Here is a 25,146-nt window from a genome sequence, read left to right on the forward strand (position 1 = left end):
AAGCGAGCAAGACTGACTGACTGACTGAATAAATGAATGAACGAACAAAAAGATGAAAATTTAATTTCAGGCTATCCTGAACTACATAGCAATATCCTGTCTCAAACAAAACAAAAACATTTACCATTGGAGGGGGTTGTCAAAGTCAAGAGCAACTATGGAAAAGTTATGTGCAGTAAGTGTACAATCCAACCTAGTAAGGACAAAGTGACATGAACAAAAAAGATGCCAAGTAAGAACAAACAAAAATCTGACCTAGTTCTGTAGGCTTACCATTGAGTCAAGTTAACACACCTAAAAATCAAGAGAGTCACTAAAATAAAAGATAGCAGTTTTTTAAGAAGAAAGCTCAAAGGAGCAAAAGAAATTCAAAGATAAATCAGCGATGAAAAGAAAAATCTAAAGATCAGCAGAAACTCTATTGTAACCTTATTTTTAAAGAACCGTGGGTTTGGAAAAGAAATCCAGGAATAGCTGTAACCTACTTTATGAAATCACAAACCTGACATCTTTGTATAGCCAAAGAGGCCCCCAAAACAGACCTTTAAACAGATAGAATAAAAAAGAAAAGTCAATCCATCCGTGAACAAAACCATAGGGGCACCATGTTTGATTCTGGTTGCTCTGATTGAAGACAGGAGAGCAGCAGCAGGACAATCAATGTGGCCACAGAGGTTTGAATGGTGATGTTACTGTTTTATGTACCAAAAAAAGATAAAGACCCTTCCATCTTTAGAGATGAAGGACAAAGTGAAGAACAGAGAAAAATTATGAAATCACAAAAGGTGCAGAAATGTAGCCAAATCTTACAAGAATCCCTGAGGTTTGAAAGAGATCTGGTTTGGGCAGTAAAAGGAAGTGTGATAGTACCAAGAGTAGCTAGGGTGTACAGCTCATTTCATCACAATCTTTATATAATAAATACTGGAAATTTTGGTTCAAGACCCCTTATATATGGAAATTGGGTTCTTGAATTTTAGAATTCATGAATTCTTTTTTTTTTTAATAGCATCAAACAAAATGAGAGAGCAGTGTAAAGTTTTCGAGTCTCTAAAAATAAGAATGGAATCAACTAGAGGGAAGACTAGATGATTACCTAAACAGTTCCTAATAATTAAAGAAATAAATATGCTCATTTCCAGAAAAAAATTTATCTATAGGAAACAAGCAACAAAAAAGAAAATGCCAGCAATCATATTTGATTTAAAAGAAGAGAAATGACTTAACACCACCCCACCCTGCCCCGCAATTAAACGTGGATGGCCGCACAGCTCACTGGAGTTAGCCATGTACGGAGGCCATGTGATAAGTAAGGAGAATGTTAAATTCATCAAAGAAAGGTCACAGTCCAAAGAATTAAAAGAAAGGTCAAAATATAAGTAAAAAAATAAATTCTGATTACATGTTCTCCTTACATTTTAATAGACAGTATTTTTTATTATTGCTATTCCAAAACCATCTAGTTTAAATTGGTATGCCTGGATTGCTCAATAAACTTGGGTTTATATATTCATATAAGAATGATGACCCAAGCCGGGCGGTGGTGGCGCACGCCTTTAATCCCAGCACTCGGGAGGCAGAGGCAGGCGGATCTCTGTGAGTTCGAGGCCAGCCTGGTCTACAAGAGCTAGTTCCAGGACAGGAACCAAAAGCTACAGAGAAACCCTGTCTCGAAAAATCAAAAAAAAAAAAAAAAAAAAGAATGATGACCCAAGGCCAGTGAGATGCCTCAGGGTTGGTAAAGGTACTTGCCTCTAAGATTTGACAAAGTGTGTGTGTGTGTGTGTGTGCGCGCGCGCGTGCGGGATGGAGAGATGGATCAGAGATTAAGAATATTTACTGTTCTTGAAGGACCCTAGTTTGATTCCCAGCACCCATATGGTTCACAACTACCCATAACTCCAGTTCTAGGGGATCCAATGTCCTGTTCCTACCTCCATGGGCACTGGACACATACAGAGTATACATTCATACATGCCAACAAAGCTCTCATAGATACAAAGTAAAAATAATCCTAAAACAATTTTAAAAACTGAAACATGAAGACAGACATATTAGAAGGGTGTAAACTGACAAAGTCTTTTGCTACATTTTGAGCTAGAACGCAATTTTACTCTAAAAACTGACTTTCCTGCTTAAAAGACAATATCCAATTCTCCTAAGATATTAAAAACTAGCATGCAGCTGCTATTATGATTAAAATTTTATTTACTATAAAGCAAACTTATTTTCATAATTTCAGCCTTTTATTTATGATAAAATACTTGGGTCTTATTTTAAATAGCAATCAGTTATTCTGGGACAATAAAGATCTTTTGCACAAAAAGTGGTCTACTTTAAAATATGTTTTAAAATAAAATAATAATATATTTTATTTTTAACTTAAATTTGAAATTAAATAAATTCTTTATTTAATTTATTAGTAAATTAATTAAATTAAATTTAAAAATAAAATATTTCAAAAATATACACAAATTTTTGGATCCATATCATCTTAACAGGACAGTAAGACATTATTATAATCTTCAAAGCAACCAGAGGGTGGCACATATTCTTAAACATACTCCCTGTATATCATCAGCTAGAGAATATTTAGAAACATTCATGTGAATGGTAGTCAGACCAAGGACGGGTCCCATTTCAACTAAAGTTTAACATTGCTTTTATAGAATTACTTCATTTATTTTCTCAAAGATTTGGAAATGTTTGCTTTAGAATAATTCAGAATAATTATAATACAAATTTTCATAATAACTAATAAAAAGAATGGTTGAGGGCTACGGGACAATGAGAACAATATTATCCAAACACTCATTTTTTATTATAATAGACCTGGTTGGAATTTAGAGAATAAAAGAAATTTTGAATTATAATAGTTTACAAAGGCGCTCAAAAGACAATTTTATCTATATGAAACTACTTACGTATAACTCAGACTCCAAAAAGTTGGTCAGCCGACCTGTACCATATTAAGTTTGTACATATTAAGTAAGGCAGTATTCTTGCTAGAGGAACAGGGTAAAGACATACATAGAAGACAGTATGCAAGCTTAGGTCTACATGAGATACTATGACAAAAAAAAGTTGTTTTTGAAGGTCTGCTGACACTTTCTCTTTTTCAGCTTGCCAATGCAACCTTAAAGGCGAATACAGAGTCAGAAGTCTCCACACACACGCAAGGGTGGTGCTTGGATCTTTTGCTACAATCACCCTTTTTAGATCAGCATTTGTCTCTGGATCGCCTGTCATTAGTCTAAAGTCACTGCTCAACGAGCCTATTTCCAATGGTCTCACAGTGGGTCAGACATGGGCAGCTGCTTCCATTAGATCCCAGGCACATAGTTCCAAGCTTCTCAGTACCTTCCTTTAAGACTGCCCTCACAACGGCTACTCAGGGGCCTGGGTAATATGCATGCGCTCCACATCAGTAAAACATCATAGTCCAGTTCTAACCATAATGCTGTGGAAGCTCTCCTAGGAGGCTTTTGTGAGCAAGCCCTCTTTGTTAGTTCATGCTTTCTAAGTATCTGGGGTGAGGGTGATGCGACTCTCCATAAATATAGAAGCACGTGTTTAAAGTGCTTAGTCAGTGTGCACCAAGGAAGCCGGGCTATGTTGTCTATCTTCAGGCTTCGCATTAGATAGAGGCTGATGCTGATACTTTTTATCTGTTTTTCATATGGTAGGTGGCAACTCAATGTCACAATGCACTTTTTTCTCAAGATTTTCCATAAACCAGGGAAAACAGAAAACAGAGAATGTCATTAACACAAGATTTCTGTGAGAGTTTTGCTTCATTATATGTATATGGAAACGGGGCTAGGGTTTAAAAAGTATTTTTACTGGGGTCTCTGTACTAAAAATTGGGAAGAACTGCTGCCTAAACCTCCTCAAAAGCCATGTGGACTTTCATTACCAGCCTTTCTTTGTCTGGGTAAGAGTTAAGAGCTAAGGTTTCTAAACTAATGCACTAGTAAAGTATTTTATTTGAAACTTTCTTTCCCAGCAGAGAATTTTAAAGCTCCATTTGAAACAGTCAAGAATTGTGTTCAAGGCCCCCAAATGTGGTATTTCTTAATGAAAAGCTTTTAGTCTCTCAATCCATGGCCCTAAACATAAAATGTTCTCATCTCTATACCACCTCCCACTTATCCTTGTATTTCTTGCTGTGCCTAGGAGTTGGAGAACATAGTGACCACATGCTGAATCTTTTTCAGTACTCACTCCAGATGCATTTGCTTTTACTCAGCGTTCCATTGGAATCTACATAGATTACAGGCAAACACGTGGTTAAGAAGATGTCTGTCTAGCCTTTGGAGCAAAATGTCCACCCCTGAGTGTAAATTAAAATAGATGTTCTAATATCGTATATTTCAAAGTAAAGCATGCTGATAAATAAGTTACGCTCACTCCTGAGATTATGATATTAAAATCACAAGGCTAGGGTCTAACCAACTAAACCCTCCCTGTCGCACTTTATATTTACAAAAATATTACAGAAGTAAAATTGCATACATACCTTCACTGTCCTTAAATTTCTTGATTGCCACAATTTCATGTGTTTCCTGGAAAGGAAAAAGAAGCAGAGGTAAGAATCATTCCCTAGTCCCAACTGGGGATCCCAATTATCTGGGGACAGCAGGGCAAAGACACAGATCACCATCTCCATCCACCATTTCTTTGTTTCAAAATCCTCTCTTATCACCCTGCAGACATTGTCAAGGATAGAGAAAAAAAGGGGAGTGATAAGAGGTAAAGAACAGACACTCCCATGATATGCAGGAAACATAAATCTGAAAAAAGTACAGGTTGTAAAAGAAATAAAAACAAAGAAGACATCCAGAACTATTCATATAACAGTTTGGTATATTCCTTTCAGAATTCTTTTTCTCAACTTGGAATCATAATAGTGTACGCTTTGTTATATACTGTGCATGTCACTTCATATTGCCTAAGTAATGTGCATACCTGTTGGTAAATAACTGTTTAAAGCTCCATTTGTAATAGATGGTTATTTAGACAGTCTATCAATGAACATCCTCCGATAGGGGCATCTTCACTTCCAGAGCAAATGCTCTGGCTATAGTGATACAGATGGCTCAAAGGCCACAAATGCTGAAGGCTCCTAAGACATACTCCCAATCACACATACCACTTTCACAGTTCCCTTGAGCAATGTTTAATATCCAGCTCACAGTCAGTGCCAAAACAGTTTATTATTACTTAAACGAATATATTTCTAATTCAATGTTAACAGCAGGTAAGGTTTTTAAAAATTTTAATTACATTTGGTTATCTATTGGGAGTCGGGGATGCATACCACAACACATGTGCAGATCAGACAACTGATGAGGCCTGGTTCTCTATTCTCATCATGGAGGTACCGAGGACCAAACTCAGGTTGTTCAGTTTGGCAACAAGGATCTTTATCCATTAGGCCATCGTGCTGGCCCTGACTAGAGAAATTTCCTATTATCTGCTACATAAAATGAACTCTACCAGGGCTATTTATTTGTTGTTTGTTTGTTTCTACTGATGCATGGGTGAAAACTTGTTGCCAAACTGAAGGTTATTATACTGTAGAGTATAATACAAGATCAATTCTGACTTAACTGGCCTTTGTAATTTATGTTCATCATTTTTGTGCCACAAGTCTGTACTTGAACATCGTGGTTATTCATTCATATTTATGCATTTTGATATTTTAATGATTTCATCCCTTAAATCTTTAACCAATTATAATTTGCTTTAGTAAATGTGGAAGTGAGCAACTTCAGATTTGATATAATTTCTAAATGTTGAATCAATTTTCCCAATCCCCTTTAGTGGTGATTTGTAACTGTTGTATCTTAGCATCCTTACAAATTCTGAAGTTACTTCCAGAGCTTTCTTGTCTGGTATAGGCTATTGGCCTATCTATTCTTATGCCAGAACTCCTTTAAATTACTGGTACCTTAAACTTTTACATTAATATGAAGTTCTAGATCCTGGCTTTCTTGTTACTTGGCTGAATAAAACTAAGAACAGGTTTTGGCTGTTAAGCCTAACATAGCTACATGCATACAGGCTATTATGTCAATTTATTTACATATTCAGTGGCTTTGCATTTACTAAAAGCCCGTTTCTACAATGGTTTTCATGTATTTAAATACTTGATTTGCATTAGTTTTTGTTCCGCCACAAATCTATCTCTGAATACTATTCTGAGATACTATCCTATTTTCCTATTATGTGAACACCCTCAGTCGTGCAGCAAGCGGGCAGACACGGAATTTATGGAATAGCTTGAGATGTGGCTTAGTGGTAGAAAGCAAGCTTAGCATGTGTGAGACTAAAAGAGAAATGTGAGAAAGAAGGAAGGGAGGGACGGATGGAGAGACGAAGGGAGGATTCATTAATTTGGGGGAAGCGAATCTTGCATTCTTACAGATTTTTCTGTATGCTTGTAGCAAAACCCAGGAAAGTGCCACTCACATCACCAGCATTGGAAATCTATATGCCTATTAAGACTGAAATGTCTTGCAAGAAATCCATATAATAGCTATTTTTTTCCAAGAGAAAAAAAATGAGAGGATTTAAAAGAAGCTTTGCTCACGCTGGGGAGATAGCTTAGTTGGTAAAGTGCTTTGCCACTCAAGTATGAGGGAGGCCTTGAATTCGGTCCCCATAACCCCTGGTAAAAAGTAAAGTGTGGTAGCATGAGCTTGGAAACTCACACTAGAGAGGTGGAGACAGGCACATCCCTGAGGCCAGCCTAGCCTATTGAAGAGCTTCATGCCAGTGAGTGAACCTCTCTAAAATAAACAAAATGGATGGCGTCTGATGGAATGACACCGGAGGTTGTCGCCTGGCCTCTCTCCCTATATCCCAAACACGTGCATTTCCCCCGTCCCACGAAGGCCTGCTGTTTTCTAAAATAAATTATACTGACAGCACAGAAGGCTCTAAACAGGGAGCAAAGAATGCCATAATGGTCTCTGGTTTTGAGAAGTCTATGTCCAATATGGCTTGTATACCTTAGATAACTAGATACCTTAATTTTTATGCCTTAATTTTCTTAGATCACTTCTTTTCCTTGATGTAAAAAACAACTGAAATCATCTGTCTATATCCTAGAAGAAATCCATGTGTTTGAGGTCTGAATTAATATCTGAAAAGTATGGGTGTTCAGATTTTCTTCTAATAACCTTAAATACTGTTTCTACCCTAACCTTTCTAGTAATTTCCAGTGTAAACTTTGTATCTTCCAGGTGTACCTTTCATAACTGCTTAATCAGTTTTGCTCAGCATTATGTCACCAATACCTACTGGATCGGGCACATAGTAGATATTTGACATTTAGTGACCATTCCGTGAGTGAATTATTCAAAAGCTGTGAATTATTCAAATGTAATCAATTTCGTTCTTCATGTGCTCCATTCTAGGCTTCTTAATCTTTCCTTATGTCAGTCAAGTCCTGAATTTATTGCCTTGGTTCAGTTTCTTCTACACTATTCAGGGCCAATCTCGACTGTTTCCTTTCAGGTGACAGAGCAGATGCCTTGACTTCATCTGCTTGTTAGACAACAGTCATTTTCAAGGCTGGCTGTTGCTTCTAAAGCTCAAGAGAACATTTTATTTTGACTCCTCTTTTCACAGCCCTCCTCTCCCCACAGCCCATTTTTAACCTCATACTCATTACCAAGATGGAAAGAAATTCAACGCGACTGGCATCTGGCAGCAAACTGGGTAGATGGGTTTTTCAGCCACCTGAACTTCAAATAAAGATGGATGTACTCAGAGCTTGATCTCCAAAGCGATGCCTAACAAACACCCTGCTCAGTGGGCTGAGCTGGTTTGAACTCAGACTCTCTCGGAAGGGTTCTCTGAACAAGAAGCCAAATGAAAACATTTGCTCTTTCCTGTGGAGGCTCCGGCCACCTTGGTACTGGCGGCTCCCTCACTTCTCTGTGGATGTTATTATGTCTCTCCCAAGCCTTCTCTATTTCTTGCCTTACTTTATGTATTTGGGAGCCGCTAGTCTCTGAAATGAACTGGGAATATGGATGTTAAATGGACTACTGGGGAACTGAGAACTCGGGTTGCTAGGTGAGACGGCTGCCTGTCGGCAAGTCTCTTTAGACATAGGTGCAGCTCTTTTCCTCCTCCCTTTGGCTATTTTTTGCCTCAGCTGGTTTCAGAAAGTGTAATAAATAACATGACATTCAAGACTGCGTTTTAATCTACTCTTGCTAATGAAATTCTCCCCGGAGTTTGTCACCAATCTTTGGAATTTTTTTTAATTTACAGAACTATTAAAAGTTTCTGTTTTTCTTTGAAAATATTTCATGGGTTCCTAATGGAGAGGCAGGAGGTGACATGTCAATTGTTATTACTATTTCTACCATTATCCTGTGATGGTATACATAATAGAGGTGTGGGCAAGGAAGAAAATGCATGAAAATGACGGAAGAACTTGTGCTTTAAATTCAGTTTATTCCCAAAGCATGCCATTGCCCCCACAACGTCTGCAACAGAATGTCACCAGCTGTAGTTAGCAAGATAGACATAATCTGTTTCTTGTTTCAGTGTCCTGCTCTATTTTTAAAATGAGGCGGTGCGAAGCAGACATTTAAAGCAGTAAACTAAGAATGAGATAAAATATATCAACGATTCATTAACGGTATTTCCATCCTTTATTCTTTCTCAAAATTGGACTTAAAGATTACTTTGGAATGCAAAAAAAGAAAGATGAGATAATTTTTAGATAAGGGTTTCTGGATTACACTATCTCTATATTGAGGCATTTAATGGTTCCTAGAATAAGTTTTCCTCAGTGAAAGGAAAAAAAAATCAAGCAGGGCGTGGTGCCACAGGCTTATGGCTTCAGCATTTAGGACTTAGAGGCAGGAGTTCGGAGACCAGTCTGGCTTACATGAGACTCTGCCTCAGAAAAGAAAACAGGCATGAAAAAAGGTATGTTATGAGTAGGAACTAATGAAAAAGTACCTGGAAGGCCTGTAGCTATTCTTGCATCAAGATCTCAACTCCATTCAAAAACCAAACAAGCCTCCAGTCATACTGGACAGAGAGACTTGTGACTATGAATTCACTCCTGATGCTGAGTGTCTGAAGCTCCCGAGTCATTTTGCTATCTAGGTTAAAACACACACCATGCAGCATGACACAACAGTCATGGATTAAGCTATTACAAAGCTTATACACTAATTAATTTTCTAATTATTCTCTGAGGAAGCCCTTTCTTAGGATAAATGCTTTTCTTTGAAGATCCAAATATAAGTAATACAATTTGATAACCAAGGTATTTTAAGTCATGCTACATTTTATATGCAAAGAGCTCCATTAGTCTGTGCTCACACACTCACATGCCCATTCAGTAGAATCAAAACCTTATAATCAAAGATATACTTATTTTATTGACCAGTATGGGACCTGAAAAAAAGCAAATTTACTTACTTTTTCTTAAAGGCAGGAGCTCATGTAATCAAGGCTAGCCCTGAACTCCTGATCATCCTGACTTTACCTCTCAAATTATGGTATTATAAGTATGTGCCATAATACAAGGCTTTATTTTAGATTACCATTTTAAATATTTTTTTGTGTGTCAGGGCCCCATGGTAAATATTCCCCAAGGATTATTTCATGCAATCCTCAAATCACAATTCTGAGGAGCTTGTCTTGCCCACTTTAGAGATGAGGATACTGAAGGGAACAAATGAAAAGAAAATAACGACACAAGCACGAAGAGGCCATTCAGAAACCCACAACTGTGCATGCGAAGCTAAGGAAGAGAGATGATGATGCTAAGTTTCATGGTATAAAAGTAAAAGCTAAGAGTACCAAGGACACATAGCTAAGAGATAGAAGAAAGGCAATTTCAAACCCAGTTGATTCTGGATGTCATTTTGGAAGCATGGTAGTGCTATACAGTCTTTTCAAACATCAAATGAACATGTGTTGTAAAAACGAGTAAGTTCTAACACACACACACACACAACACACACACAAAGTACACCTACCACTTACCAAAGATGGATCATTATCTCATTTAATTCTATATTTTCCTGAAAAGCATCTTAGCACTAAGAAATATTTCCAGATAGTTTTCCAACCATAGCTGTTATTATCTATCTATCTATCTATCTATCTATCTATCTATCTATCTATCTATCTATCTATCTATCTATCTATCCATCCATCCATCTATCTACCTATCATCTATCTATCTTAAAGTAAATATATAAATACTTCATTATTTCCATCATTTTCTTTCACTTTAATGAAAACCTTCAAAAATAACACTGAAATTATGTTTTACATAATGAGTAAAATTATAAAATGGAAGTAAACTAAGGTATGAGATGAATTCCACTGCAGGTGGACTACACAGAGATACAAAATATTTTATCTTGTATACAACGATAAAAGCTAGAATATATGACCCGTATTAGATTTCTACCATTGCTTGTTTGTATGAAAAGCTGAATTTACCACTAAGTTTAATTGTTTGAGACTAAATCAGGAAGGAAGCAATCGAACATAGGCAGGAATGAAGATATCCGAATGTGTCAGTTAACAAATGCCTGCTGGCTCTCTGCTATCGGTAAGGCTGTCTGCTGCATCCATGCTTGACACGAGGGGAGTAAAGGAGGCTGGCTCGTGTACATGGAAGCTTATAACATGCTGTTTAACAGTGCATGAGAGTTAGTTGAAAATGCAGGAGAGAAGTTGAAAAATGCAACAGATGTTGTATGAGATATAGCACAGGAACTGAAAACAGGTTAATCATGCAAATATACAGACAGAAATGTACACTCCTTTCAGATTTGGCAGTCGATCACATATTGGGCTTTTTGCCTTTCATTTCACCCTTGCTTTTTGTAATGTAAAACATTACAAATTTAGCTTCGCTCATTCCCAATTGCCTCTCTTCAGAGGTGATTTTTTGAAGCAAAACAAAACATTATTGCTGTTCATTTACTTATTGTGATGTTGGTATCAGTGCTGGTGGTGGTGCTGGTGTTGGTGTTGGTGCTGGTGTTGGTGCTGGTGCTGAGTGTAAGAAGGTCAGAGACAACTTGCTGGAGTCCGTTCTTCTCCTTCTACCATGTGGGTCCTGAGGACTGAACTCAGAAGATCAGGCTTGCTGGCAGGTGCCTTTATCTACTGAGCTATATCATCGGTCCTCTCCAGGGGTAACTTCTATCCCGAGGTTGGAATGCATCATAGCTACCAGAGATATTTTTCTACAACTATTGTCTGTACAATAAAAATGTACTCCCCCAAACATCTGGGACTGCTTCTAGCTGTCATATGGGAGAAGAGACACACAGGCTGCTATACATCCTACAATGCACAGGATAGCCCCTACAACACAAAATTATCCAGCACCAAATGCCAATACTATTACTGCTCATTTTAAATATTCATTTTACAATAGTTTATTCATAACTTTGGTTCACTTATTTTTAATAATACTGTGGTGTTCTTTTGTAGATATCCTTTTAAAAAAATCAAAACCCCAAATTGGTCATCTAGCAGATGTGGTGGCACACACCTTTAATCTCAGCACTTGGAAGGCAGAGGCAGGGCAATCTCTGTGAGTTTGAGGCCAGTTTGGTCTACACAGTGGGTTTCATGACAGCCAGGGCTACAACAGTGAGACCAGGTCTCAAAAATGATAACAAAAACAAAAACCAAAATACTTCAAACCCAAACCGTAAACCCTAAACCAACCAGACAAACAAACAAAAAAACCAACCTACTCTTAAACTGATGACTTTTTAAGGAACTGTCTGTCACCTGGAAAGCCTTGGAATCATCTGATGTCAGATGACAGATTTAATATATCAATTACTATATTTAATGTAATAATTAATATATTTAATATATTATAAGGGAATTTTAAATTATTTTATTTTCCAATGTTATAATTGAAATAGAATTACATTACTTCCCCTCCAGCCCTTCCCTCAAAACTCCTCCTACATTTTTCCCAGTCTCAAGTTGATAGCCTCTTTTTCTTATATTGTTACATACATATAGATATATGTATGTGCAAATAGCATGAGTGTGCATGTGTGTGTGAACCAATAAAGTGACTCATCTTTGGGAGAGAATAATTTTCCTCCCCACAGCCAATAGTTTTCTATAGTTCTTTGTTTAGGGGGGTGGGGACCCCATGAAATTTTAATTGGAAATGCATAAGTCAAAAGATCAATTTTCAAAAAAAATTATTAAAACTATTAATCATGCCACTAAAATATCTACACTCATTTTAATACAATAGTGGTTACTTTAACTTTTGCAATGACTGCATTAAAATGTTGTGTGACAAAATTATACCAAAAATGAGGCTCGAGAGAGCTCAGTGGGTAAGAATTCTTCCAGAGGATCAAAGCTTAGTTTCCAGCACCGACACAAGTGGTTTACAATTATCTATACCACTAGTTCCAAGCTCAGACATGCTTTTCAGTTGGCCAAACCAATTAAACTAAGAACTACCATCTACACCAAAAGCCAGCCAAACTGCTAGTAAGGCTCATGTTGTTGAGTTATTACCACAAGAAGTATTGGTATAAACTTGGAACTGCTCTCAATTTGAATTTATTTATATGCCAAGAGTAATTTCAGGAAAACCTTAATATTTAGTAAGGGATATAAGAAAAATTCGATGTATCTATTATTTCGTGCTCAGACTCTAAAATGAGCAGTCTTATGAAAGTATTAATACTTCATTAACAACCAAAATAGATATGAAGAAAAGTTTCCATGTTTTTTGTGGGGTTTTTTTGCTTTGTTTTTTTCTTTTACATTTGATCCCTGCAGGAAAGGTCTCATGGTAGCCCATGATTGGTGTGGGCTCATGGTCTGTTTTCTGTCAATTATATTTTAAATAAATGCAGATTGGCCAGTAGCCAGGCAGGAAGTATAGGCGGGGAAAACCAGACAGGAAGTAGAGGTGGGTCAAGGAGAACAGGAGAATTCTGGACAGAGGAGGCAGTCCTGACCTGACCACAGAAGAAGCAAGATGTGACTGCCCCACTGAATAAGATACTGAGCCACATGGCTAACACAGATAAAAATAATGGGCTAATAATGGGCTATATAAGTTATAAGAGTTAATGAGAAGCCTGAACAAATGGGCCAATCAGTTTATAACTAATGTAGAACTCTGTGTGATTTCTTTGGGATTTAACGTTTGCAGGAACCAGGCAGGGCAGAAACCCAGACAACACATGCTGGCCTCAAACACGTTGTGTAGGTGAATATAACTTTGAACTTCTGATCCCCTTGCCTCTACCTCCAAAGTGCAAGGATCACAGACATGTACCAGTACACTAAGTTTTATGTACACCATATGTGTGCAATGCCTTTGGATGCTACAAGAAGGCATCAGATCACCTGAAACTGGAGTTATATACAGTTGTAAGCCATCATGTGGATACTGGTAACTGAACTGGGGTCTACTGCAAGGGTACGTGCTCTTGACTACTGAGCCATCTCTCTAACCCCCACCATTTTTTAGACAGGGTCTGTTACAGAAATTGAAACTCATCAATTTGCCTGGGCTGACTGGCCAATAAGCTTCAGAAATACAACTGTCTCTGCTCCCTAAGCCTACCCACAGTGCTGAGGTTATAGGCAGTCACTAAGCCCTTCATTTTTATATAGGTTCTGAGGATTCAAACTCAGGTCTTCATGATTGCAAGGCAGGTACCTTTTCAATTAATCCATTTCCACATCCCAACATGCATGTTCTTTTGTAAATGAGGTGCTAGTGATGAAACTCAGAGCTCTGTGCATGCTAAACAAGTACTCTACCAACTGAACCACATCTCAAACTGAGAAATGGCACCCTAAAGTGACACTTCCTCCAGAGAAAAACTGTCTTCAAGCCAAGTCAGTGATAAAATTCCTACGTAACAAATTCTAATTTTTCTTTTAGTTCCATAAAACATAGAATACCTTCTACCCTTAGTAAGACATATAGGGCCTCCATGAATATTTAGTTGAGACATAAAATGGGAGTACAAAAGTATAATTTATTCAGACAGAATGCCTAATCATTCTCAATGTTCCTCTACTAAACCTGGGCCTGTTCCCAATTCCAAATCTCAGTGAATGCTAGCCAGAAACTTAGGATCCTTCTTCCCATCTCCTATATCTGTACTTCCAAATAGATGTAGTTTATCATCAAGTGACAACTGCTAATATCATCTAAATCTCTCCAAATGTCTATAAATGCTCCCATCACAGGTCAAGCCTTTAGCATCCTCAATCCATTCTCGCATGTTTACCCCAGGACCTCGTTTGGAAAAAGAAATCCAATTTAATGATGTTCCCCTTAAAATGCTCCCCAACCTCCACTGACTTAATGTTTTATCACCCCCCCTATGGTGGGCAAGGACCACTTAGTGATAAGAACATGGGACAACCCCCCAGTCTCCTTTCTCTGATCTCACAGGCTTGCTAAGATGCAATCATTTTCAACCCAGTCTCCCACTGCATAGCTGTTCCTCTTGCTCCAACCACAGTCAAGTCCTCATGCATGTTTCACATCCCTGGGAACGTCTGAAACCCAGGTATTCTCTTGGAACATGCCTTCTAATCATCTCCCAGATGAAATGTTCATTTTTACAGGTTTCCAGGACACCGTCAAGGCCTGATTCTTCACTGGAGCAATTTTGTAAGTGATAAAAGACTGCATGACTCTTCTTAACAGACGTTCAGTAACCAAGGGCAGATATTGAAGGATTGCAAACGTTTGACTATACTGAGTGTATTGAAAACACAGATCCTGATGACCCGGATCATCTTTCTTATTGGATGATTAAACTTACTAGTTTAAAGAAGAAATGCTTTTTCCTGCAATGATTAAAAAACGAAAAAGAAAAGAGGTATGTCTTGCACACAATGAAAAGCAAACCAACGAACCAAGAACACTAAAGGATTGGTTTCTTTTCTTTCTTTCTTTTCCTTTTCTTGTTGATGCTTAGGATCGAACCCAGGGTTTTAAGCACACTAAATAAATTCCCTAGCACTAACTTTTATACCCCAACTCCATTTCTGGCTTTGTTTTTGTTTTAAAGACACGGTACTTCTAACAAAAGACAGGAATACAGATTTGTTCTTCTGGTCTTTAGAATGTTTTAAAAAATGAAGATAATTCAAAGAGGCATAATGTAAGATCCCTCATATCTGACCCTGGCTCTCACCAGAAGTCCTTTAGAGGGCAGGAATTTAAATTAGCTCTTAAAGTGAAAACATAAAAATGACAGCGCCTCAGTAAATGCCTCCTTTGCTACTCCACTGCCCTGACCTCCTGAAGGGCCTCCAAATACACTTCAAAGCTGCCCTTGCTTTCCTCTGTCAATATTGCTTTCACATCAGGCTTGTCAAATGGCTGAATATGCTATGTTGCCAATATATCAGGTTTGCTATTAAAAAATTATTACTCAAAGCTTTTGGTGGTGGCACATGCCTTTAATCCCAGCACTTGGGAGGAAGAGGCAGGGGGATCTCTGTGAGTTTGAGGCCAGCCTGGTGTACAGAGTGAGTTCTAGGACAGCCAGAGCAACACAGTGAAACTGCTTTAAAATAAAATGGAAATAATAAATTAAGACTTTTGGATGGGCATGGGGGTTCACACCTTTAATCCCAGCACACAGGGGGCAGAGACAAGCATATCTCTGAGTTTGAGGCCAGCCTGGTCTACAGAGTGAGTTCCAGGTCAGCCAGGGCTACACAGAAAAACCTTGTCTTGAAATACTCACCAAAAATGCATTATTCAATGATGTATTTCTCTCCCTGAGACAATAAAACGGGTTTTTGAGTCAGTGAGCTGACTTAGTGGGTAAAGGTACTTGCTGCACAAGCCTAGTGACCAGAGTTCAATACTCATGTCAAAGTGAAAGAAGACACTCAATGGCACAAAGTGACCCTCTGACCTTCACATAAGCGCCATGGTACACAAGCACCCCCCCCACCAATACACTCCCACACAAATAAAAAATTAAAAATAATCTTTTTAAAGACAGGGTCTCTATATCCCTGACTGTTCTGAAACTTGCTATGTAGACCAGCCTGTCCTGGAACTCACAGAGTTCCTGCCGCTTCCTCCAAAGTGCTGTGATTAAAGCTATGTGCCACCATATCGGGATTGGTTGTTGTTTTTTTTTTTAAGGTTTTCTTCCACAGCCACCTGTATTCTAGCCTGCGGCAAAGTTATGCAATTTGCTTTAGTCTGACAAGTTATGTGAAAAACACATAACTATCGGCATCTCACACTCGTACCATCTGAGCCGTTACCAGTATTGGAACAGTTGTAAGAGTGCTAGCTGGCTAACAGTTATGGACATACACAGTATGGTATCTCTAAATCCTTGGGGTATCAGGCATCTCACAGTACTTAGAATGAAGCTGAACTATTTTTATTTCTACAATAAAAATCAAAGTTTCTGAGAAAGCTTGTTGATATTTAAGTGCCAAAAAAAAAATATCAGAATGGAACACATAAAAGCCGTAGACTGCTTAATTGGAAGATACACTCACACCCACACACCAAAGGAAGCGTCTGGGAACGCTTCTACTATGACCCAGTGTTTACCGTCACAGTGGGCCAGTATCAACTTGACCAGACGCTGCCTGGGAATGTCAAAGGATGCATGTTTACAGGGAAACAATGCACTAGAAACAGATCCACCTTGCTGTGTATAAATAAGTAGACATGTCTTTTGTTGTTGTCTTCGTGGGCTAGAGATGAAACTGGAGGCCTTTCACAAGCTAGGCAAGCTACAGTCACAGCCCTAGTGGGTATGCTTTTGGATGCAGATTATACCTCAAAAGAGGAGATCTAAGATAAATGGCTTAGAGTTGGAGAGACATACAGCTCATTGGGGGTGCTTTCCCAGCATGTCCGAGGCTCTAGTTTCTATCTCCAGTACCATTAACAAACAAACAAAACAAAAGAATTCACCTAACAGCTACAGATTATTGTAAATTTACTAACTTATGGTTATACAGAGAAGGTAATAAATAAAATGTTCAAAAACTGAAATCTAGCTATCAAGAGGAAAAATAAGCTACACAAACAATGTTTCACTAACACCCTCCCCCACCAGAAAAGAGCATTTTTTGAAATAGAAAGAGAAAGCAATAAGCTAGGTGTAGTAGCCTGTAATCCTAGCTAGTCAGGAGGCTGCAAAGGAAGGATTGACAGCTTGATGTCAGCCTGAGATACACAGCAAGACCCCATCTGAGAAGAAGGGGATGGTGACAAAAGAAATAAATGTCCTTTCAAAACCATCTAGCTCTAAAGTAAAAGATTGGGTAAAATGAGATAGATTTGCTCTTCATACCATCCATACCTTTCCGCACTATATATACATGTCCCCAAACAACCTTGTATCTAGCAAATACAGACTTTGGTGTCAGCAGATGAATGAAAAATTCCAAGACTGTGAGGTAGTGAAGCCTGCCAGGCTGCCATCAGTTAAGTGGTATTAATCACTTCTGCCTGTACTGCAGCTGTTGTGCAACTGGGGGAATATTTCATGGCACCCTTATTTTTATAACAATAGGAGGTAATGAGAAAATGAAGTCCCACTTTTAGTGAACAAATAATTGAAACCAAGATGGCATTAATTAGGCAAGCCCAACACAGGCAGTCTACAATCTCAATCAATCACCAGACTTAAATGACATGCAATTGCGATGGGTGAATACAAAATTTAAATTTAAATGCAGAATATATTTCATCAAAGATTACCTTGCTGTGGCAGCAACAGTAGCTTACAACACAGTAAATCCAAGTTGTGCCAAGAAAATGTAGTATTTCAATTTTCTGTAAGTAGTTGACTTTTGAAAGTACACAGACCTTACCTTAAACTTGCATGGTAGTGACTTGGTCCTTCTTAGTTGATAGAGTCCTTTCAGGTAAATGCTCAGACCTTTCAGATCATTCTCCCTGCTTCTACTAAGACAGGAGCTTGCTTATATAGAGTGGGTGAAATAGAAGAAACTCACTGGAGTAAGACAGGGGCTCTCTGGTCTCTAAGGACTTTCTTTCTGGGTTTGAATGTCTGATGCTTCTATTGAACTCCAAGGAATACACATCAACTATCTCTTAGTTGGTATAAAGACATCTAGACTGCAATCTCATTTACATGTACCCTTGATCACCAAATACTATGAGCTATCAGCCTGAGCCTCAAACACAACATCCCCACTGATGGTGCCCCTGGCTTTCAACCCAGTATATAATATGTGTTCTTTTGAGATCCTTAGAAACTGCTCACAAGCTAAAGGAGGGCCAGGAGGCTCCTCTCCACTTAACTGCGCTAGCTTTTGTTTTCTTGTTGCTGTTCCAGCTCTGATGAGGCAACTTTGGAGGGTGCACTTTCCAAGAGGGGAATAAGAGACAAGCTTCCTTCCCTTTGGGGAATAAATTCAACACATCCATTTTTCTGAAGTGGGAATGCTAAAAATGTCAGGATATACTTACTTACCTACTCTAACTTGCCTCTTCTTTCTACATTGTTTGATCATTTGAAAGGACAATCTTTCACTTTTTTGATTTTCAAAGGAAATTTTCTTAGAAAGTAGCATCCATGCTTTTCTCCCCACCCTAACTCCTCTCTCCCTTAGGGGTATGATAAAAAGCAAAGATCAGGCAGCAGGACCAGGATCTAGCCCTGGTCCATGAGCTAGATTGTCGGAGCCCATCCCCTATGGTGGAATGCCATGCTCAGCCTGATGTGGGGTGGGGGTGGGGGTGGGGGTGGGGCTTGATCTTGCCCCAACTTAATGTGCCAGGCTTTGTTGACTCTCCATGGGAGCCCTTACAGGTTGGGAGAAGTATGGGGGGGGGGGCTGTGGGGGAGGTGAGAAGGGGCAAGGGGAGGGTGGAATGTAAAATGAAACTAAAAACAATAAGTAAAAAAAATTAAAAACAAGGCCAGGAGAGAAATTTCAACATAGTGACTGTCTTAGGGCTTCTATTGCTGTGAAAAGATACCATAACCATGGCAATTCTTAGAAAGGAAAACATGTAACGAGGCAGGCTTACAGTACAGAGATTTAGTCAATTATCATCATGGTGGGACGTAGCGGCATGTAGGCAGACATGGTACAGAAGGAGCTGATACTTGTTGACCCACAGGCAACAGGAAATAGACTAACACACTGGGCAGTGTCTTGAGCATAGGAGACCTCAAAGCCTGCCCCCACTGTGACACACTTCTTCCAAAAAGACCACACCTACTCCAACAAAACCACAGCTCCTAATAGTGGCATTCCCTCTAGGTGTCATTTTCTTTCAAACAACCACACTGACCATGGATATAGTAGCAGGTATTTGAAATTTACTATATTAAATACAGAAATTTTTAGGTATACAGATAGAACAAGAACCAAATTCCTTTGAAATCTTAAATTATGGACAGATGATCAATATAAAAAATACATGGTTCTTGGGGCTGGAGAGATGCTGATTCAGTGGTTAAGAGCTCATGCTGATCTTGCAAAGGACCCAAAGTTGGTACACAATTGCCTATAACTTGAGCTCCAGGGGATTTAATGCCTTCTCCTGACCTCTGTGGGCACCGTATTTATTTTACATAGACAGGTACACATACATACACGCAATTTAAAATGAAAATTTACAAATGGCACAAATAAAGAGAAAACATTATTTCTCTGTTAAACTAGTGAGAATGGCTTTCTCTACAGATTCCTTTATAAAGAATACTTACTTTCCTGCAATTCTTCTCCCATGGATTGTGTAGGGAACACTGAGTCTTAATAATTGCAGCTGTTTGTGAGCAAACAATGTATAGAAAGCTAGCAATAGAATAGGTAGTTAGTACGGAGCAAGTGGCTGACTGTTTCTGGGGGAATACTAACAACAAAAAATATCCAGGGGTACCCACACATTCACACCTTCTGCTGAAGTTAGAGGCAGAAGAGCTAAAATGGTTACATATTTACAAATTAATGTCTGTTTTGCAATTGTTCATCAACACTCTGATATATCCCCCCTCTCACTCACTGTGTATGTGTGTGTGTGTGTGTGTGTGTGTGTGTGTGTGTGTGTGTAAGAGAGAGAGAGCTTGAGATTCAGTCTGGCTTTGGGAAAATATCACTCTACCCTAGGTTTATATTGTCCTATAAAATAGAATATGAATACTGAATTCTCTTAAATAAGGCCAACATATCATTGATTATTTTTCTTCAACTCATTGGAAATATGGGTGGCTTGGGATGTCATAGACCGTAGGTAGGAAGCTATTGCTATTGTTCCACAAAATAAACAAAATGTGCCCATGAAACTGTCCTCTAAAGAATTTCTATTTATTTAGTCCTGCCATCAACTCTGGTAAGAGAAGTTTCATTTAGGATGGGCAGTGATAATTGCAGAGACTCATAGATGGTCAAGGTAATCAGAACAAAGGACTCAGCCATAAGTGACATCAACACCCCCTCTAAGACTCAAGGAACACAGCAGGAAAAAAAGGTGGAGATATAAGAGCCAAATGAAGAAGTGGAATGAGGTGAAAGCTATCTCTGGAGCACAGTAATGCAATTGAACTCTTGACCTCCAAACAGTTGTGCTTATCTGTGCAAGACTGGGCTTGTCAACATTCTGCTACAGGCAGTAGATACATAGGGCCAAGTTCCCACACTGGAGGACCTATAGGCAGACAATGGAAGCTACTTAGTGGTTGGGGGATGTCAAGAAGACTCATCTCTACCTGAGTATGTCTAGAAAGTAAATAGTTTCTGGGGGAAGAAGAGAGATTTATTGGTGGTATAATCACTGGTAGAAAGCCCATGCTCTTATAAATAGTTTCCTACCCAGGATCTTATAAGAAACCCCAAGAAAATACAATGAGACAAAAAGAAAACGAAAACAGAAAGAAGGCTAGCAGTGGAGTAGAGTGGGAATAAGAGAGAGTTATGGAAGGGTGAGTGATAAATATGTATTATATATACATATGACATGTTGAAGCCCCCTCCTTTTCCCCTTTTATCGAAAATAGAGTTTTTTCTTCACACAATATATCCTGATTATTGTTTTGCCTCCCTCTTGTCCTCCCAGTTCCTCCTCACCTCTCCTCCCCATCTAGATTCACTCCATTTCTGTCTCTCATTAGGAAACAAACAGGCTTCTAAGGGATAATAATAAAATATAAAAGAAAATATATTAAGATAAAAAAAAACCCTATCACATCGAAGTAGAGCAAGAAAAAAAAAACAATAGAAGAAAAGAGCCCAAAAGAAGGCACAAGAATCAGAGACCCACTTATTCACACACTCAGGAACCCCACAAAAACACTAAACTAGAAGCTATAGTATATTCACAGAGGACCTGGTGCAGACCCGTGACAGCCCTGTGCATGCTGGTCTCTGTGAGTTCAGATGAGCTTTGCTCATACTGATCTAGTGCCCTTCATCCCCTATGGTTCTTACACTCTTTCTGCCTCCTCTTCTGCAGGGTTCCCTGAGCTCTGAGGGGAGGGATTTGATGGAGACATCAGTTTTCGGGCTGTGGTTTCCAAGGCATCTTACTCTCTGCATAATGCCTGGCTATCAGTCTCTATTTGTTCCCATCTGCTGCAGGAGAAAGCGTCTCTGATTATATAAAGCTCTTTCTTATATATAATATACACAAATAAAAAATTAAGTATGTTTAATGACACTCTCAAGTTCAAATGAAATAAGTTTACTCCAAAGCCACAGAGAAACCCTGTCTCGAAAAAACCAAAAAAAAAAAAAAAAAAAAAAAAAAAGAAATAAGTTTATTCTTCAGGGCCCTGGGTTCATGGTCCTCAGGTACATAGTGCCATGACAGCGCCAAGATGCGAAAGACTGTGAGGTCTAGCAGGAGAAATGTGGGCAAGAGCCTGTGTGAGCACTGCAGCCAATTCCTCTACGGACAGTGCAGTCTCGTGCTCTGACAGACGTGTTTGCACACAACAAACAGGCATGATGAAGAAATAGTTTAACCCAAATCTGATTAAAGTACAAAGCCACTGATTTTTGCCATAGCTGTGTGTGCGCAGATGCACACACAAATTTTAATTAACGTTAACAATTTTTATTTTCCCAAAACTTTTTAGGGGGTGGAAAGATTGTTCAGTGGTTAAGAGCACTTGCTTCTCTTGCGGAGGACCTGGGTTCGACTCCCAACACTGACAAGAACTTTCAGTTCCAGGCCCTATGCTCTCTTGTGGTCTCCTCAGGTGCCAACACTCAGGTGTACATATATACATGTAGACAAAGCACCTATACACATCAAACAAACCAACCTACCAACCTACTTTTTAAAGTGTCTTTTTTAGTGAAAACTCTTCATGACTTATTATACATTGTGGAAAACAATAGAAAAGCCCAGCCTTGCATTCTCTTACAACAAAAAGAGTATCAAATATAAAGCAACAGAGTGTGGTATTTTTTTAGAAACCATTTGGTCTTCATATCTAACTTCCCACATTATTTTATCATACCTATCAACTACATCATATTAAAGATCTGGAAGATGAACTGTTTATCATAATCACATATGGAAGTTTAATGGCCTAGTCATTTCATCGTAAGCAGCAAAGATAAAAAGTGGAAGACTAACTCCCCAATGAGACAATGCTAATGGAACAATAGTGGCCTGTAAGTCTTTAGTAGTTCTATGATGTTAGAGAAATAGCCAAATAACACTATAAATTTGAATCAAAATTTTGTGTCTTATTATCTAATATGAAGAATATCACTGAATATATAAAGAATTCAACCCAACAGTAAAACAAACAATAATAGCACACCTAAACAAGTAATTGAAATTTTAAATATGGGCAAAAGACTTTGACAGACATCTCTCAAAAGAGGGCACCATAAATGGCAAAAAGGAATATGAAAAATGCTTAACAGCACTACTCCCCAGAGGAATGTCAATCAAAATTACACAGAAGGAGTTGGAGAGATGGCTCAGTGGTTAGGAACGCTGTGGCTGCTTTTCTAGAGAACCTGGGTTTGATTCCCAGCGCTCACATGATAGCCAATAACTATTCAAAACTCCAGTCCCAGTGGAATCCATTGCCCTCTTCTGGCCTCTGAAGGCACCAGGAATGCACGTGGTACACAGACATACATACACACATACAATCACCCATACACATAAAATAATTTTATAAAGTTTAAAAACTACAATGAAATTATCACCTTCCTCAAGGAAGAATGGCTATCATCAAAAAGACAAAAAAAAATTAAAAAAATTTAAAAAAAAAAGAAAAAAATGAGAAAAAAAAAGACAAAAAACAAGCCAGTCGGTGGTGGTACATGCCTTTAATCCCAGCACTTGGGAGGCAGAGGCAGGAAGATCTCTGTGAGTTCAAGGCCAGCCTGGTCTACAAGAGCTAGTTCCAGGACAGGCTCCAAAGCTACAGAAAAACCCTGTCTTGTAAAACACAAAAAGCATGAAACAAAAAGACAAAAGACAGAAAAGTGCTAGGAGCAACATGGAGAAAAAAAAACATACACAAAGGTGGTAGAAATGTAAAGTAGTATAGGCATCATAGAAAAAAGAATGAAGATTCCTCAGGAAAAATTGAAAACAGATCTTCCACATGGCCTAACCGCCCCACTACTAGCTACATACATAAAAGAAATGAAGCCAGTGTGGAATACAGACATCTGCACTCTCATGTTTAGAGCAACACTATTTGCAATAGTGAAGGTAAATGTGCATAAATGGATGGGCAGGAAATACAAATCTACATATACATAACACAATACCATGCAGCCATAAAGAGAAGGAATCTTGTCATTGGAAAGAACATAGGAATTAAAAGTCATTGTGCTAAGTGAAATAAGAGAGGCATAGAAAGTACTATATAGCTGCATTCATTTTTGGATATAAAACTCTGGACTTTATAGGAAAAATATCAGTAATATTATTAAAAATCCTCTTCAAATACTATTATCAAAGGCCTCAATGAGATCCCAAGTTTTTGTCTTTGAAAGTGCCTCTTCTGCCACATCTAATTCCTTGGAGATTCTCAGCTGAGTCTTTCTTTATATATACTTGTTTCTGTCTTTTCGGACTTTGCTTCAAGTATTCATCCAGTCTTCACTCACTCGTTTCATTGACATACATTTTTTCAAGCTTCTACTGGGTGATCGGCACTGTGCTAACAGGGCAAGGGGGCTCTTTTCTCATGGAGGTTACGTTCTGGAAGGAAAAGCAAAAGACAAAACAAGAAGACCAGGGCTGGGGATGTTGCTCAGTAGTAGAATGCTTCTCCAGAATGCCTATGTCGACTCCTAATACCACAAAAATGTAGATTACGGTAACAGCTTCTGAGAGAACACAGAGATGGGACAACGCCACGGTATCTGCAGGCGGGGGATCCCGAGAAAGTGACACATTTTAGCTTTACTTAGAAGACATTAAGCCATCTCCACTGCTAGTTCATTCCTCTCTCAACCTTCACATCCTTCCTCTGGGAAGCGTGTGCAGGGCCTTCCTTCCATCTTGTTCTGTGACTTCTCTTTTCATGATTTCCGGTGTTCTAGCTACACCTCCAGCCAAGAACTTCGCAATGGCTGACCATGTGGCTAGGCAACCATTAACATTTGTGAGAACAGGGGCCTTATTTTAACTCTGTACCATGAAGGCTAGCAGAAAGGCCCTCCAAAAGGATGAGATGAACCAGTTGGATATGCCAGTTTTGTTGTTATATTATTTAGCTTTTTTTTTTTGAGACGAAGGCCTACTTTGTAGTCCAGGCTAGCCCCCACTTTGTTACAATCATCCTACGTTAGCCTCCCATGTGTTGGGATTGCAGGTGTGAGCCACTGCGACTGGCTAGTACATTTTAAGTCCCTCTGATGAAATTTTCAGGAATCATGAAGAAATGAGACAAAGGACAGCTTGGACAAGAAAATGAGACATGAAATTTTAATCTTAACTAAAAACATTGAGAAAGGCAAAGACCGAAATGTTACTTTGATAAGAGGATGAACTAAATCTAAGCTTAAAAGACAATAACTTCTTTTTGTACACTGTTCATTCTCTGACAGACTGGATTCTTCAAGGACACAGAGCACAGCCCATCACGGTGTTGTCGTGAGCCTTTTCCTTCCATATAGTAA

The 25,146-nt window shown here is 38.6% G+C and overlaps 1 protein-coding gene across 2 annotated transcripts in view; it reads right to left on the reverse strand.

The window, feature by feature from the left end:
* Positions 1 to 25,146, reverse strand: part of Cdkl5 (cyclin dependent kinase like 5) — a 193,629-nt gene that overhangs the window by 70,098 nt on the left and 98,385 nt on the right. For both annotated transcript variants that reach the window (XM_075958718.1, XM_075958717.1), the window contains exon 4: positions 4,520 to 4,565. In XM_075958718.1, coding sequence (XP_075814833.1) covers positions 4,520 to 4,565 — 46 coding nt within the window. The remainder of the gene's footprint in view (positions 1 to 4,519; positions 4,566 to 25,146) is intronic.

The sequence above is a fragment of the Microtus pennsylvanicus genome, chromosome X (assembly GCF_037038515.1).
Source record: "Microtus pennsylvanicus isolate mMicPen1 chromosome X, mMicPen1.hap1, whole genome shotgun sequence".
Classification (NCBI taxonomy): domain Eukaryota; kingdom Metazoa; phylum Chordata; class Mammalia; order Rodentia; family Cricetidae; genus Microtus; species Microtus pennsylvanicus.